Here is a 16,305-nt window from a genome sequence, read left to right as displayed (position 1 = left end):
TGGCCACAGTTCAGTCACTGACATGCAGCTCTCAGTCATTGCCCAGGAGCTACACACTCTCCAGGTGACCAGTCAGGAGCCGGGTAGACCCACATCTAGGCTCATGTAGCCTCACTGGAGGGCATTACTCCAGAAGATCATGTAGTGCTCCTGGCAGGCACACCCCTCGAGGATGGGGCTACCCTAGGTCAGTGGAGTAAAGGCTCTGACCACCCTGGAAGTAGCCAGCCCCATGCTTAGAGGTAAAGTCCATGGTTCCCTGGTCTGTGCTGGAAAAATAAGAGGGCAGACTCCCAAGGTGGCCAAACCAGGTGGGAAGAAGACAACCATGACAGGCTGAGCCAAGCAGCGGATGCAGTACAACCAGTGCTTTGTCAATGTGGTGCCCACCTTGGGCAAGAAAAAAGTTCCAATGCCAACTCTTAAGACTGTTGTAATACTGGCTTTCTTCAATGAAGACACTTAATTCAGGGGCACCTGGGTGGCTCAGGTGGTTAAGTGACTGGGGAGTTCGAGCCCCACATCCAGTTCTCTGTTGTCAGTGCTGAGTCCCCTTCAAATCTTCTGTCCCCCACCTCAGCCCCTCCCCTGCTCGTGCATGCACACATTCTCTCACTCTCAAAAATGAATAAACATTTTTAAAAAATGCTCAACAACATAAGCCATGAGGAAACTCACAGTGATCAAACTCACAATGATCCACCACTACACACATATCAGAATGGCTAAAATAAAAAACGCTGACAGTACTAAAAGCTAGCAAGGATGAGAAGCAACTCTATTTCAAATACATTGCTGGTGGGAATACAAAAGGATACAGCCACTCTGAAAAAGTTCCCCAGTTTCTTGTAAAGATAAACGTACACTTATTCATTACATAGCAATCCCACTTCTGGGTATTTACCCTAGGGAAATGAAAACTTAACATTCTGCCCACAAATGTTTACTGCAGCTCCATTCTTATTTGCCAAAACAATAGAAACAACCTACATATTCCTTAACAGTGAATGGATAAACCATTATATATTAGCGCAATGAAATAACCACTCAGCAATAAAAAGGAATGAACTATTAATACACAAAACACAGATGAATCTCAAAGGCATTAAAGTCAATTCAAGAAACCAGTCTTAAAAGGTTATACACCATATGACACCATTTATATGACATTCTCAGAAAGACAAAACTAGCAAAAAAGAATGTCAGTGGTTGCCAAGGGTTAGGGGCAAGTAGAAAGTAACTATAGCAGAATACAGTAAGCTATCCTGGCTTGTGCCTGACTATAGTGGTGGTAGTTACATGTGTTAAATCCACAGAACTGTGTAACAGAAAGGCCAATTTTTACTGCAGGTAATTTTTAAAATAAAAAACTAAGTCAAAACACCGAGATGAGGTAACAAGTGTATGTGTAAGTAGAAAATAAAAAGATAGTCACTACCGCGTTAAAGTGGTCATTTTAAGTTTTCTAATTTTTATAATACTGTTGAGCATTTATGACATAACCACATAACGGAATCTCCTTCAGCCATAAAAAAGGGTTATTATTAGCAAACCCAGAAAATGACAAATCAAAGTCTTTTTGAACATGATAAAGCAGATTAGAGGGGCGCCTGGGTGGCTCAGTCAGTTAAGCATCCAACTTTGGCTCAGGTCATGATTTCACAGTCCGTGAGTTTGAGCCCCACATCGGGCTCTGTGCTCACAGCTCAGAGCCTGGAGCCTGCTTTTGATTCTGTGTGGTTCCCCCCACCCCCCCCCGCACCCCTCCTCTCTCCTCTTTCTGTCCCTCCCCCACTCCCGCTCTATCTCACTCTGTGTTTCAAAAATAAATGTGAAACAAAATTTTATTTTTATTTATTTTTGAGAAACAGAGAGAGACAGTGTGAGCAGGGGAGGGCCAGAGAGAGAGAGGGAGGTACAGAATCTGAAGCAGGCTCCAGGCTCTGAGCTAGCTATCAGCACAGAGCCTGATGCGGGGCTCAAACCCACAAACCGTGAGATCATGACCTGAGCCGAAGCTGGATGCTTACCAACTGAGCCACCCAGGCGCCCCCAAAAAATTAAAAAAAAAAAAAAAAAAGAAAATGCAGATTAGAAACCGAGTGACTATGTACAACCACAAAGAAAAAAATGTATCAAAGAATAGAAGGAAATATCACAAGATGTTTATATTATCTCAGACAGAATAAGTGATCTTTCTCTTTTTTCTAAGTTAATAATTCATGAAACTTTTGCAAAATGAAAGAAACCTATGTTACACATCACTATATTTATTTTAAATTTCAACATGGATGGATCTAGACAGTATTATTCTAAGTGAGATAAGTCAGATAGACAAAGACAACTACCATATGATTTCCATGATATGCAGAACCTAAAAAACAAAACAAACAAAACAGAAACAAACCAATAGATCTAGACAACAAACTGATGGTTGCCAGGGAGGAGAGAACTGGGTGATGGACAAAACAGGTGAAGGGGATGAAGAGGTACAGTCTTCCAGCAGTAAAGAAGACACACATATATAGCATACACTATAGGAGATACAGTCAATGATATTATAAAAACTTAGTATGGTGACAAATTACATACATTTCATAATGTATATAAATACTGAATCACTGTGTTGTACAACTGACACTAATACAATGTCAATTACTCTTCAATAATAAATTAACCTCAATAAAGAGAAAAATACAGTAATCCTAACTCAGAACCAAGATTCACAAACAATAAAGTTATAAAATGACAACCCTCATCTAGATCATTAATAAGAAAAAGGACAAAAATGTTGACTAAATACAGATAGAGAAAATAGACCGAAGCCATTTAAAAATTATAGTGTTTTAAGCACAGACAATTCAAATCACAAACATGCTCATACAACTTTCAAAGTTAGATTTAAAGCATACAACATTAAGTATCTTCACAGACAACTTTCATAACCCCTTGAATTAATATACAAATTCCTGGTGGGAGGTCCACAGAAAGTTAAACAATCATTTTCATTAAATCTCTGCCATCTGCTGCTTCATCAGCTAGAAAACAAACCTGGGAAATACATACTAAGGCAAATCCAGTATTAAATTAAAAAAACAGGAAAGTTGTCCTTTTAGCCCCCCCAACATCTGTCCTCCAAGTATGACTTTTATATCACAAACTTGTAATAGAGAAGTTTTCTCCAGGCAAAAATGTTTCTAAATTTTTTTTTTTTTACTTTTTTAACATTTATTTAAGAGACAGAGAGAGACAGAGCATGAGTAGGGGGAAGAACAGAGAGGGAGACACAGAATCCGATGCAGGACCCAGGCTCTGAGCTGTCAGCACAGAGCCTGATGGGGGAGTCAAAGCAATGAACCCTCAGGATCCTGACTTGAGCTGAAGTCAGATGCTTAACCGACTAAGGTACCCAGGTGTCCCAAAAGCGTCTCTAATTTTTAATGAGAAATAACATTAAACGTGTTTTCACTAAGACAAACATGCAACCCAGAGCTACTGCAATGTTGGGCTCCCGGGAGCAGCAGTCTCATTAAATAGTCTGAATGGCTCCTTCTGGAGTTGTGGGACACATGGCCCTGACTGACTCTACCACCAGCACAAACCTGAAGACCAGTGGTGAGGAGGACAATGGTTCAGAAATAACAGTCACACAGGAATTCAGGGATAAGAAAAATCAACATGAGCTACAGAATAACTGGGAAAAGAGTTTTGCTTTCTTTTTTCATTTCAAGAATGGTAAGGTTTTGTTGTGTTAGATAGCATTCCAGAACGTCCTGTATGTGTGAAAACTTTAGAAGACTCGCAGGTCTGAAGACTTCTCCTGGAGAGCTATACGTGGGATAGATGTAGGCAGAATAGATTAAAATGAGAAAAATTTGAATGGTATGAAAAAGAATTTATACCCCTTCCCACCCTTTTAATTCAAGAGAGCCATACTCTAACCCTCATAACCTTTTACAATAAATCCCTCAAATGACCAACACTGCATAAAAACTCTCTACAGCTCCTAAAATCAAAATAGTTGTCAGCCCAACTTCTACAACTGTCCACATTTTGGCCCCAATCTACCTCTTCTGGCCTGATCACTCACTATACAATACTCAAAGTAATACATCAAATATCTCCTGCATTTTTTTTAGTCTTCCCTCTTTTCAGTCCTTCCCTCTGCTTAAAATGCCCTTAGCCATATTAACTTAATAAGTGTTTTATCAATCATCCATCAATACCCAGACCAAATATTCTCGGAGACCAACCCTCCCATGTTCCCCTTTTCATCAAATTTTAGTTTTATTCTTAATTTGCTATTAATGGCCTCTACAACACAAGTTTATTTTATGATTATGTTTAATTATGAAACTTAGGTAAAAAGAACATAAATTCATCTCAGTTTCTACATTGTCAGTATTCTGAGCACGGATTAAAGGAGTCTTCCGCTTTGGGTCTCATCAGGCGGAAATCAACGTGTCAGCTGGGACTGGGAACTCATTTGGGGCTCAGGATTCTTCTCCAAGCCTACTACCAAGCTTACTTGTTGGCAGGCTTCAAGTCCCTTTCAGTTCCCTTGCTGACTTCTGGCCAGGAGTCACTCAGCTCCTAGAGGCTCTGCCACCCTTCACCACATGGACCTCTCCAGAGGCAGTTCATAATATCTAAGTCAAGAGTAGAATTTTGTGCAGAATCTCCTGAAGCAGGAGATGGATCTTTCAGTGAGTTCTCAAAGTTGTTCGTTGCATTTAAGTCCCTGGGTGATTCCACGTTCACCTTGGGGAACAACTGGCAAATGAGGTCCCTAAGGTTAAAGAGCTTTTCATCAGCATTGTCTCAAACATCTGTGCATATTTGCTAAGAAAGAACATCTTCACAATAGTTTCCCCATTCAAAAAAAAAGCAAAATGGGGCGCCTGGGTAGGTCAGTTGGTTAAACATCAGACTCTTGATTTCTGCTCAGGTCATGATCTCACAGTATGTGGGTTTGAGCCCCACATTAGGCTCTGTACTGACAGACTGACAGTCTGCCTCTTTTTTTCTCTCCCTCTCAAAATAAACAGACTTTTAAAAAAAACTTTAAAAATAAAATAAAAGTTTCTGCCTTCAAGCAGCAAACTCCTAGTGATATATAAACTGAATTTCCCTTTATTTGTCCAAAAAAAAAAAAAAAACATACATTTTATTTAGGGAAAATATATCTTTGAAGCTGAACTTTTTTCTTAATGTTTTTATTTTTGAAGGCGATAGAGACATTGGGAGCAGGGAAAGGGCAGAGACAGAGAGAGGGACACACAGAATCTGAAGCGGTCTCCATGCTCTGAGCTGTCCTTACAAGAGCCCGACACAGTTATGAGATCATAACCTGAGCCAAAGTTGGGCACTTAACAGACTGAGCCACCCAGGCACCCTGAAGCTGAACATTTTTTTAAATTTATACTCAATTTATAATCTTTAATAATATTCTTTAATAGGACTCAAAACCTAGAAAGTCATAAAAGGTGAAGACTGATAAAACTGTTTACATTAAAATTAAAAATGCCTGGGCAGCAAAAAAAATAAAATGCATAAATCAGTCAAACCAAAAAACCAAAATGGGAAAGAGATCCGCAACACATATGACAAAAAAAATTTCCTTAATCTACAAAACAACCCTAGACATTAGTACAGGGGCACCTGGATGGCTCAGAGGAGCGTGCAACTCTTCATCTTGGGATCAAGAGGTCGAGCCCCATGTTAGGTGAACAGATTACTTAAATAAATAAAACTTAAAGAAAAAAATAGTATATAAGAGACCAGGAAGAAAAACAATGGCAAAAGATCTAAATAGCCAAGTTTACTGAAAAACATACATACAGAGAGTTGGTAAGTATAGGAAATTACTTTATACCTGTACTGTCCAATAATGGTAGCCATTAAATGAATGAGACTTAAAAAGCAAAACAAAACATAGGCTCCATACTTAACATGAGACTCCAACTCAGGACCCTAAGATCAAGAGTCACAAGCTCTACCAATTGAGCCAGCCAGGTGTCCCAACAAATGAGGGTACTTAAAATTAAATAAAATTCAAAATTCAGCTCCTTAGTCACATTAGCCACATTTCAAGTGCTAAATGGCCACATATGACGAGTCGCTACTGTGTTATAGACAGTACAGATATAGAACATTTCCATCAAGTTCCACTGAACAAAAGAAATACTTTATTAATATATCAAAGTGGCAATGAGTAAAGATTGATAATATTCCTGGGATTAGAGAAAAGTAGAAAAAACACAGCAACCGTCAACATTTTGGAAGAGAATATAAATTGGCACAAACTCAAGTTTACAAACTCTTAACTATCCTATTCATACATATGCACGTGCACCCATAGACACACAATGTACATGCATATACCCACACACATACACTGAAGTAGCTGTTACAGGAAAAAAACAAGGAAACTATAAATGGCCTATATGTCGGGGTGCCTGGCTGGCTCAGTCAGTGGGGCATGCAACTCCTGATCTTAGGGTCATGAAGTCAGGTCCTACACTGGGTATGGAACCTACTTAAAAAACAAAATAAATAAAAAACAAACAGCCTATATGTCAAAAAATCAAGGACCGATTTTTTAAACATTTTTTAATGTATTTATCTTTGAGAGAGAGAGAGATAGAATGTGAGTGGGGGAGGGGCAGAGAGAGGGGGAGACACAGAATTCGAAGCAGGATCAAGGCTCTGAGCTGTCAGCACAGAGCCCGACGTGGCAAGATCATGACTGGAGCCAAAGTCAGACACTTAACTGACTGAGCCACCCAGGTGCCCCCCGATTATTTTTTAAACGATGGTACATTTAAAAAAGAGTGAAATATTGGAGAGGCACCTAGGTGGCTCAGTCAGTTAAGCATCCAACTTGAGCTCAGGTCACCATCTCATGTTTGAGTTCAAGCCTCGCCTCAAACCCTGTGCTGACAGCTCAGAGCCTGGAGCCAGCTTCAGTTTCTGTGTCTCCCTCTCTGCCCCTCCCCTGTTCATGCTTGTGCGCTTGCTCGCGCGCGCCCTCTCTCTCTCTCAGAAATAAATAAACATTAAAAAAACATTTTAATACAATTTTTAAAAAGTAAAAAGAGTGGAATATTGGAGTGCCTGACTGGCTCACTTAAGGGGCTGACTTCAGCTCAGGTCATGATTTCATGGTTCATAAATTCAAGCCCCGCATCAGGCTCTGTGCTGTTAGTGTGGAGCCCATTTCAGAAACTCTGTCCCCCCACCCTGCCCTCTCTTTCTCTCTCTCTCAAAAATAAGCACTAAAAATAATTTTTAAAAACACTTTTTAATAAATAAAAACAGTGGAATATTAACAAAACATCTAAGGGAATGAGGCAGATACATAAGTAATGACATTAAAAGGTTCCATGGTATTCATAACTAAACCAAGTTGCAGAACTGTACATAAAATATAAATACATATACAAATTTATGTATATCCCCCAACATACAGGGTTAAAAGTCCAGAAAGCTGTATTTGAACTATCAACTATGGTTAATTTCAGAATGGTAACTAAATATTTTCAATATTCCAGTATGCAGACTTTCACTTATTCTTGTTTCTGTTACAATGACTCATCCAAGATTAACTCTTTATACTTTTCTGTTCCTTTTTCTTTTTTTAAAAGAATGAGTGTAGGAGGGTGCCTGGGTGGCTGAGTCAGTTAAGCCTCACTCACGTTTGTGGGTTTGAGCCCAGTGTCAGGCTCTGTGCTGACAGCCCGGAGCCCGGAGCCCACTTTGGATTCTATATCTCCCTCTCTCTCTGACCCTCCCCTTCTCATGCTCCGTCTCTCTCTGTATGAAAAATAAGTAAAACAGGGACACCTGGGTGGCTCAGTTGGTTAAGCCTCTGACTTTGGCTCAGGTCAGATCTCACGTTCGTGGGTTCGAGGCCCGCGTCAGGCTCCGTGCTGACAGCTCAGAGCCTGGAGCCTGCTTCCAGTTCTGTGTCTCCTTCTCTCTCTGCCCCTCCCCCTCTCATGCTCTGTCTCTCTCTGTATCAAAAATAAATAAAACATTAAAAATAATAAGTAAAACATTAAAAAAAGTTTTTAAATTAAAAAAAAAATGAGGAGCGCCTGGGTGGCTCAGTTGGTTAAGCTTCCAACTTCGGCCCAGGTCATGATCTCATGTTTGTGGGTTCAAGCCCCGCATCGGGCTCTGTGCTGACAGCTCAGAGCCTGAAGCCTACTTCCGATTCTGTGTCTCCCTCTCTCTCTCTGCCCCTCCCCGCTCATGCTCTGAATCTCTGTCTCAAAAATAAATAAAACATTTAAAAAAAAATGAGTGTAGAGGTACATAGGTAATAGCTCAGTCAGTAAAGTGTCAGACTTCAGCTTAGATCATGATCTCATGGTTCCTGAGCCCTGAGCCCCACATCAGGCCGTCTGCTGTCAGAATAGAGCCTGCTTCAGATCCTGTCCCCTTCTCGCTCTACCCCTCCCCCACTCTCTCTCTCTCTCAAAAATAAATATTAAAAAAAAAAAGAATGAGCCTATATAACCTTAACAGAAACCCAAAGTAATACTAGTGTTTTTAAGTCACATTTAAAGAGTTCCAAAATTTAGTATATTCAATAACCTTTTAAAACAACACTAAAAACATGATAAATCAAACTGTACTAAAAATACTAAAGGGGCACCTGGATGGTTCAGTCAAGTTAAGTGTCCGACTCCATCTCAGCTCTGGCTCAGGTCACAATCTCATTCATTGTTCGTGAGTTCTGGCCCCATGTCAGGCTCTCAACTGAAGGCCTGGAGCATGCTTTGGATTCTGTCTCTCCCTCTCTCTGCCCCTACCCCCACTCATGTTTTTTCTCTCTCTCAAAATAAACTTTAAAAGAAAAAAGAATAAAATTTAGTATATTCAATAACCTTTTAAAACAACATTAGGGGCGCCTGGATGGCTCAGTTGGTTAAGCATCCGGCTTCAGCTGAGGTCATGATCTCACGGTTCATGGGTTTGAGCCCCACGTCGAGCTCTGTGCTGACAGCTCAGAGCCTGGAGCCTGCTTCAGATTCTGTCTCCCTCCCTGTCTGACCCTCCCCTGCTCGCACTGTCTCTGTCTCTCAAAAATAAATAAAAAGCATTAAAAAATTTTTAAAAATTAAAAACATGATGGATAAATCAAATTGTATTAAAAATACTTAAAGGGAAAAAAAATACTTAAAAGGGCACCTGGCTGGCTCAGCGGGTAGGAGCATGCAATTCTTAATGTCAGGGTTATGAGTTCAAGCCCCATGAAGGGTGCAGAAGTTACTGAAAAATAAAATCTTTAAAAAGAAAAAATAATAATAAAATAAATAAAAATAAAATTACTAAATTGCACACTACTACTAAACAGTGAGGCTGGTCTCTCTGCAGTACGGGAAGAAGACTACAGTACTAGAGAGGCACTCAGAGGTCTTCGGTAAAAAGGACAAAGATAGCAGGTTTTAACAAACCCTACTGATGAGTTCCCGGCAGTTAGATCTTCCACACACTGGCCTCCTTCCAAACAGCTTTTATAGTAAAAACATAATGCCCTTTCACCGACAGCAAAACTGCACAGCCTTTTAAGAAAAAATAGTCTGTAGATGAGGAAATAGCAAGAAATTCGACAAATGTGATGCTATTTTCTCAGCTCCTGTCAGAATTCTAGGAGATGCAGTAGCAGCAGCACCTTTCATAGAAATGCTTAATTTATGTGTTTTAAAGAGATTTTTTTTTTCAGCTGTTAGGAGGCTTGTGGCCTTTCAAGACAGGCACATAAAAACAGGACAGAAGGACAGAAAGACAAACTGAAAATAACACAATTCAAGAAACGAAACATAGGGGAACTTTAGTATTATGGTAGGAAGGAAGATCAGTCAAGAGTGTTCCATCAAATCATGTAATAGCACAGACCTGAGATAGCAATTTCATACATGTACCAAATATGTAACAATTTTGTCAATTATACCTCAATAAAGTTAAAATAATAAATATAAATATGCACTTGGTATTTTGAAAATCACGGATCACAGCAGTTTGTCAACTTTTAATCCATGCCCCTTACTATGCTTTCTCATTCTATTTTCTATGTATTCCAAGATTTTGCCCAGTTTTACCTTCAATAATAGTCTGTATTATAAAAATAACAGACTTAATCTGTTTTTCCAACATCCACAGTCTTTCCTGGAGATTCTAATACTACTACACATACAAATCCAGACTAAAAAAGAACTCTGGCCTGGTCAATATATATCCAAAGGGACATAACCAGGCTTGGCTGTTAAGTCTGTATTTGTATTCATAATTTTTAAGAAAAAAACTACTCATGGTAAAGATTAAGGGTAGAGAACATTTCTAAGACTTCTATTTTTACTAACATACATTTTGTTAGGATGTTTCCCTAAACATCTTTCTATAAAACATCTTTATATTCATTATATAGTTTTAGCATTATATTTTTATTTTCCATTTTCTATACTTCCTCCATAAAAGTTATTAGCCTCTGAGTATTACTTCTTTTTTAGAAATTTCCAAGGGACACCTAGGTGGCTCAGCCACTTAAGTGTCCAACTCTCAATTTCTGCTCAGGTCATGATTTCGTGGTTCGTGATTGAGCCCCAAATTGGGCTCCGTGCTGATAGCACAGAGCCTACTTGAGATTCTCACTCTCTCCCCCTCTCTCTCTCCAAAGAAAAATAAACTTAAAAAAATTTTTTTTCTACCTTCCATCTTATTACCTAAAGTTCAATGACTTCAGGTAAATGACAAAAATAAAAACCTATGTACATTCAAAATAATATTAACCACTCAGGGGAAGTCTTCTTCAGCCCACAAATCACATGCTAAAGATCTACAAGCCAGCCTGTGCTCCTCACCGCTAACATCCATACTTCACTTCACATACTCTGACCACCCTGCTCCCAAGATATCCAAGGCTACCTCTGGTGTGCAATCTCTAAGGTCTGCCTCTCTGTCCTTCCCACCTACGATCACAACTATCTGTCCTTTTAAAACATTTTCCCCTTTTAACACTTCCCTTGTTGTGGTGAGTATCAAGGGAAAAGTCAAAAGAGAAAACAGGATCAACAAGACTGTGCTATTTCCAAAGATCTGCTTTGCAAAAAAAAAAAAAAAAAAAAGCTAAATTCTTCAGGGATGTCATTAAATATTTAGATGATACAATGTTCATTTTGTTTGTTTCACTTTGAAGAACGAGCATAACTTGGAGCACAGTTCTAAAGTCAGTGCAATGGTTCTCAAGATCTCTGGCTTACTACAAAACATTGTATTCAAATCAAACCAAACACTGCACTACAGATCTAATTCCAAATCATTTCATCACCATCACTGCTACCTTTAAAATTAAAAACATGCAAGACTGTTAGCAAAACACTTGCATAATAATGGGTGGGGGGCCTAAGTGGCTCAGTCGGTTAAGCATCGAACTCCTGGTTTTGGTTCAGGTCATGATTTCATGGATTCATGGGTTCAAGACTTGCATCCTGCTCCTTTCACTGACAGTGCAGAGCCTGCTTGGAGTTTTCTTTCTTGCTCGCTCGCTCTCTCTCTCTCTCTCAGCCCCTTCTGCACATGCACTCTCTCAAAATAAACTTAAAAAAAAAAGAAATTAAAAAAAAAACTTGAGTAATGGTTTTTAATGCCTAGTGTATTTATATAAGGCAAACAGAAGATCAGCAGGGAGACAGTCCAGGACAGTGAATGCGCATTCAAGTTCTATGGAATCTCAACTCCATCATCCCTCTCCCCGGGGTCCATCGTTATTGGAACCAGTCTGTATGCTCCATATTTAATCAGCCTCTTGCTATAATTTTGCTGTTATATAGTAATTATGAATCTTACTATCTTGCTCTCAGATTGTTCAGAAAAACCTTACATCAATCCATGTAGCTCTCACATATCCACACATACCCTCCCATCAAAAGTGTATATACATATTAGTTAACCTTGTTTATTAGTTACTATATTATTGGTCAAAAATACCTCATTTTAATAGTGCTCCCTAAAACAGGACATCCCTACAATGCAGATACCAAGAACACAATGAAATAAGAAGCAGATAGTGCTTGTTTTCATAAATTATTTTATTCTTTCCTTGCTGAAACTCTGTTCCTAGAACATTTGACCTAAACGCCCACAAATAAGTTTCTTTTTTTGAAATAAGTTTCTTAAGACTTATTCCTCCTAGTCCTTTTAATCTTATAAATATATGCAACATTTCTTAATTTAGGTCAAAGTTACTTCCATTTGTCAAGTCACTAATTTTCTGATCTCATTATTCTGAAACATTAAAGATTTACTTTTGTCTATCCCCCCACACTCACACATTTACTTCTACCTAGTCCCTCCTACAAACGGAAATCTTTTGAATACAGAGGTTTAGTTTAATTCCTCACTTTACAGATGATAAAAAAAACCAAAGAGAGTGTTTTTTAGATTTTGCCTGCTAGGAATGAATAAAAGTTTCAGAGTCACCATTCTCCTTCTAAAATTCATTTTACCTTAGACTGAAATTTTACATTTGCCAGAATCAAATAAAATGACCAAGTCGCTAATATTCTGATCCCTTCAAGATTCACTCAGTACTCTACTTATTAAGCAAGCCATTTTTTTAAACACAGCTAGCTACAGCATGAAATGTTTATTGTAGGGCGCCTGGGTGGCTCAGTCGGTTAAGCCTCTGACTCTGGCTCAGGTCAGATCTCAGGTTCTTGGGTTCGAGCCCCGCATCAGGCTCTGTGCTGACAGCTAGCTCAGAGCCTGGAGCCTGCTTCCGGTTCTGTGTCTCCATCTCACTCTGCCCCTCCCCCTCTCATGCTCTGTCTCTCTCTGTATCAAAAATAAATTTTTAAAAAAACGAAATGTTTATTATAAATGCATAAATATAACTAGAATTTATACAAAAAATAGAAAAAATAAAAACAAATGAGCAGATACATTAATCTATTATAGGAAAATCTAAACACCAGATGCAAATTGTTCCAACTTGTCACAATCTCCCAACGATTAAACAATTTTATCCAAAGAGATCATAATTCAAAAAGTACTCTTATGATTCTAGAGAGTTGAAATTAATTAACATAACTAGGGTTGTAGTCTGCTTACCTATAATTAAAAACTGTCATCCTTCTTTGAGTAAAAGGAATCATAAAGTAGAAGAAAGTCTAACAGTCTTCTGTGAAGAAGCAATTTCCCCATCACCAAAAAAATTATCTCTAGAGTTTTATCTTTTAGAAGGAAACTATCAGCACAGTCACAATTATGAAGATAGACTGTTAAGTGAAAAAACTCAACAAATAAAAGGTGCCTTTATTTATTCACTAGCTTTTTCACATTTCCAACTAAAACAGAAATACAAGCTTAAGACTCATCAAACCCTGATCATGTAAAATTTACAAAACAAATACACAAGGTTTACAACAATGCACAAGATTGACTAAACAACAGAATCCAAATTTGGGGAAATAAAAAAGAATGGGTGGTAATTTAACAAAACATTAACAGATGTAACTGAGGGGTGAGATACGTGATTTATTTTCTTCATATTTCTATAATTTTCCAAATTTTCCCACAGTGAACATTTATTACTTTTATAATCTGGAAAAAACCTCATTTAAAAAATAAACCATACATCATATTTTTAGTAAAGGTTCATTTAGAAGGGTTCTTCATATTATACAAGTCTTCTTCACATGATTCACCATTAAAGATAAGGCATCCACACTTTCTCACTTTCCAACACTAAAATGCTCCAGGTTTATGTCCTCCTAACTTTTCTGCGGCATCTCCCAACATTTCATGTTTACACACATACACGCGTTTCATTTTCTTCATACAACGTAACAAAAGTCTCACCAATCCTACATTGTCCATATTTTTGAAACCCGCCTCTAAATTTCACTGTAACAAAAGTAAGGTGGGAGGAGGACGACTTTACCCACTAATTACAACTCCGTGAGGCCACCATCACTTGAGCTACGGAAAAGTCAAGGCCGGATAAACTACACGTCCCACCATGCATTGCTGCCTTGTTCAGAGTAGGTCTCTACGGAAACAGAAAAAAAAAAAATTCTACAAGTCCCACCTGTTACTTCGTTTCTAAACACCTCTTGCACTTTCAGCTTCAACAGCAAACAAAAACAAGAGCCTCGTGACCTCACGTTGGACCTGGGAGCCCAGACGGGCAGGGCACCTGGGGTCAGGCGGCATGTCTGCTAGAGCGGGGACATTCTACCAAGATCCAGCGCTCCTCTCTTCTTTCCGGGGCTGGGTGCACGCACAAGCCTTCTCCTATCTGCATCCAATGGGGGCTCTTCAGCCGCACACGGAGAAGAACCGGTTACTGTGCAAGCACAACAGACTTCCCCATGCCGGGGCGGGGGCTACCACAGAGTGGAGGTGAGAGCGACGTGACCCCGAGAGGCAGCTTCAAAACACCAAGGGGACTCGTCGCAGACGCAAGAAGCCACAGCCCCGCGGCGACCCTCTTCCGCTGGGCGCCTCCATTCCCACAGGAATCACAACCCCGACACGAACCGCCGCCCTCTCCGCGCCGTTTTGTGCCCCCTTCAACCGGGTCGCTGGGCCAATGACCTCCCTTCCCCTGCGACCGGCAGGCGGCGAAGGAACAAAATTCTCCCGGGCTTCCCCTTCGCTCCCTCCCCCTTACCGTCTTGGCGGCCTCCGCCCAGGTCCTGCCCTTCTTCCTACGGCCCTTTTCCCTCATGTCGGGTCTTGAACTGACTGGGAGGTTCCCGTGTCCGGGCTCCGGCCGCCCTCCCTGCCTGCTCTGCCCTGCGATGCTTTTCCCGCGGTGCCGGGAAAAGTGGGAGAAAGAAGAAGTCAGGTCAGAGGAGCACCCAAGCAGAGGAAGCGGCGGAGGAGGTGCGCGGAGGTGGGGTGGGGGTCTATGGGGCGGCCGGTCCTCCTGCTGCCGTTGCCACTGCTACCGCCGCTGCCATATTGGGTCCTTACTGTACAGGCAGCCGCTACGGTCACGTGACCGCTCCCGCGCGGCCGTCACTACTGTACGCAGCCGGACGCGCGAACGTGCGCGCGCGCGCCCCCGCCTCCCGCGCGGGGCGGTAGGACGAACGAGCCGGCTGTCCGCGGCGTCTCGTCACTCCCCCGCCCTTCCGCTCTCTGCCTATCCTTCGGAGCATGCGCGGGAGGGAGGTCCGACGCTAATGTGCGTAGAGCGTTCTGCGCTCACGCCTACAGCGAAAATCTGCTTGCGGAAGCGGAACTTGATCCGTCCCGGAAGGCTTATTGAGCGGATTGTGGCCGCATGCAGGGCGCCCTGGTGGTTAAAGAGACTTGGAAGAGACATGCCTTACCCGCAAGCTGCGACTTTCCTTACTATCACTTTCAATAAGCCTCATAACTTGTGTTTTTTCATGAAAGCATGCTCCCTTTCACAAAGATTATCTTTGTGACGACTGGCAACAATTTTCATGTACTCAACCCCTTTGCCTAGATGAGGCAAGTTGAGCTCGACTTGCCAAGCTCACCATTATATGGTATGGGGAAACCAAGAATCAAGTCGCCAACCCAAGAGCCCTTTTTCCATTTACGGGAATTCCGCCTTTAAAACTTAGATGACCCCCTCCGCCCTTTCTTAAAGGCCACCATTAAATACATTCACGGTTTTTCAAGTGAATAGTCTCATCAAAGACCCTAATGGTGTCTTTTCTTTCTTGGGGACCTCAGTGACTTGCACGGTGCCTGTAAATATCAGGCACCCAGTAAATATTTGCTGAATGATTCAGCTGTCTAGTCAAAAATCATGTAGTGTCCTTAACAGCCTCCTGAAAAATCCAGAATGTGGCATCTTCCAGTACATTATCCATGTTTTTATACTTCAGCAAATAAAAAGAATGTGTAGGAACAGTCAAATCCATCTGCTTTCAGAAGTTGCAGCTAGTTTAGTAAACTTAGCCCTATTAAAAGGACTGAGACTTTGGCTGCCTCTTGGGAGAAAATACAGGTAAGAGCAATATTTAACTTGGAGTCCAGTCCATGGTTGGGTTTCAGAAGCTCATGGAATCCCCTAAAATTATGAACATTTTCATGTGCATTTTTGAGAAGATAATTCATAACTTGTTCTCAGTTTTTCAAAAGGGGTTTTTACACCAAAAGAAGGTTTTGGGTTTTTTTTTTTTATGTTTATTTTGTTTTTGAGAGACAGACAGACAGTGTGAGTGGCAAAGCAGGAGAGAGAGGAAGACACAGAATCTGATGAACACTCCGGGCTCTGAGCTGTCAGCACAGAGCCCAATGCAGGGCCCAAACCCA

General features: G+C 40.7%; 1 protein-coding gene and 1 pseudogene across 2 annotated transcripts in view; one reads left to right on the top strand and one right to left on the bottom strand.

Annotated features, from left to right (window-relative positions):
• Positions 1 to 14,981, bottom strand: part of ASXL2 (ASXL transcriptional regulator 2) — a 127,898-nt gene extending 112,917 nt beyond the window's left edge. For both annotated transcript variants that reach the window (XM_029938156.1, XM_029938157.1), the window contains exon 1: positions 14,681 to 14,981. In XM_029938156.1, coding sequence (XP_029794016.1) covers positions 14,681 to 14,737 — 57 coding nt within the window. In that variant the 5' untranslated portion in view covers positions 14,738 to 14,981. The remainder of the gene's footprint in view (positions 1 to 14,680) is intronic.
• On the top strand, positions 23 to 466 carry LOC115290396 (annotated as a pseudogene).
• Positions 14,982 to 16,305: the final 1,324 nt, after the last annotated feature.

This window comes from Suricata suricatta, chromosome 4 (assembly GCF_006229205.1).
Source record: "Suricata suricatta isolate VVHF042 chromosome 4, meerkat_22Aug2017_6uvM2_HiC, whole genome shotgun sequence".
Lineage (NCBI taxonomy): Eukaryota > Metazoa > Chordata > Mammalia > Carnivora > Herpestidae > Suricata > Suricata suricatta.
This window is presented reverse-complemented; position numbering and strand designations above follow the sequence as displayed.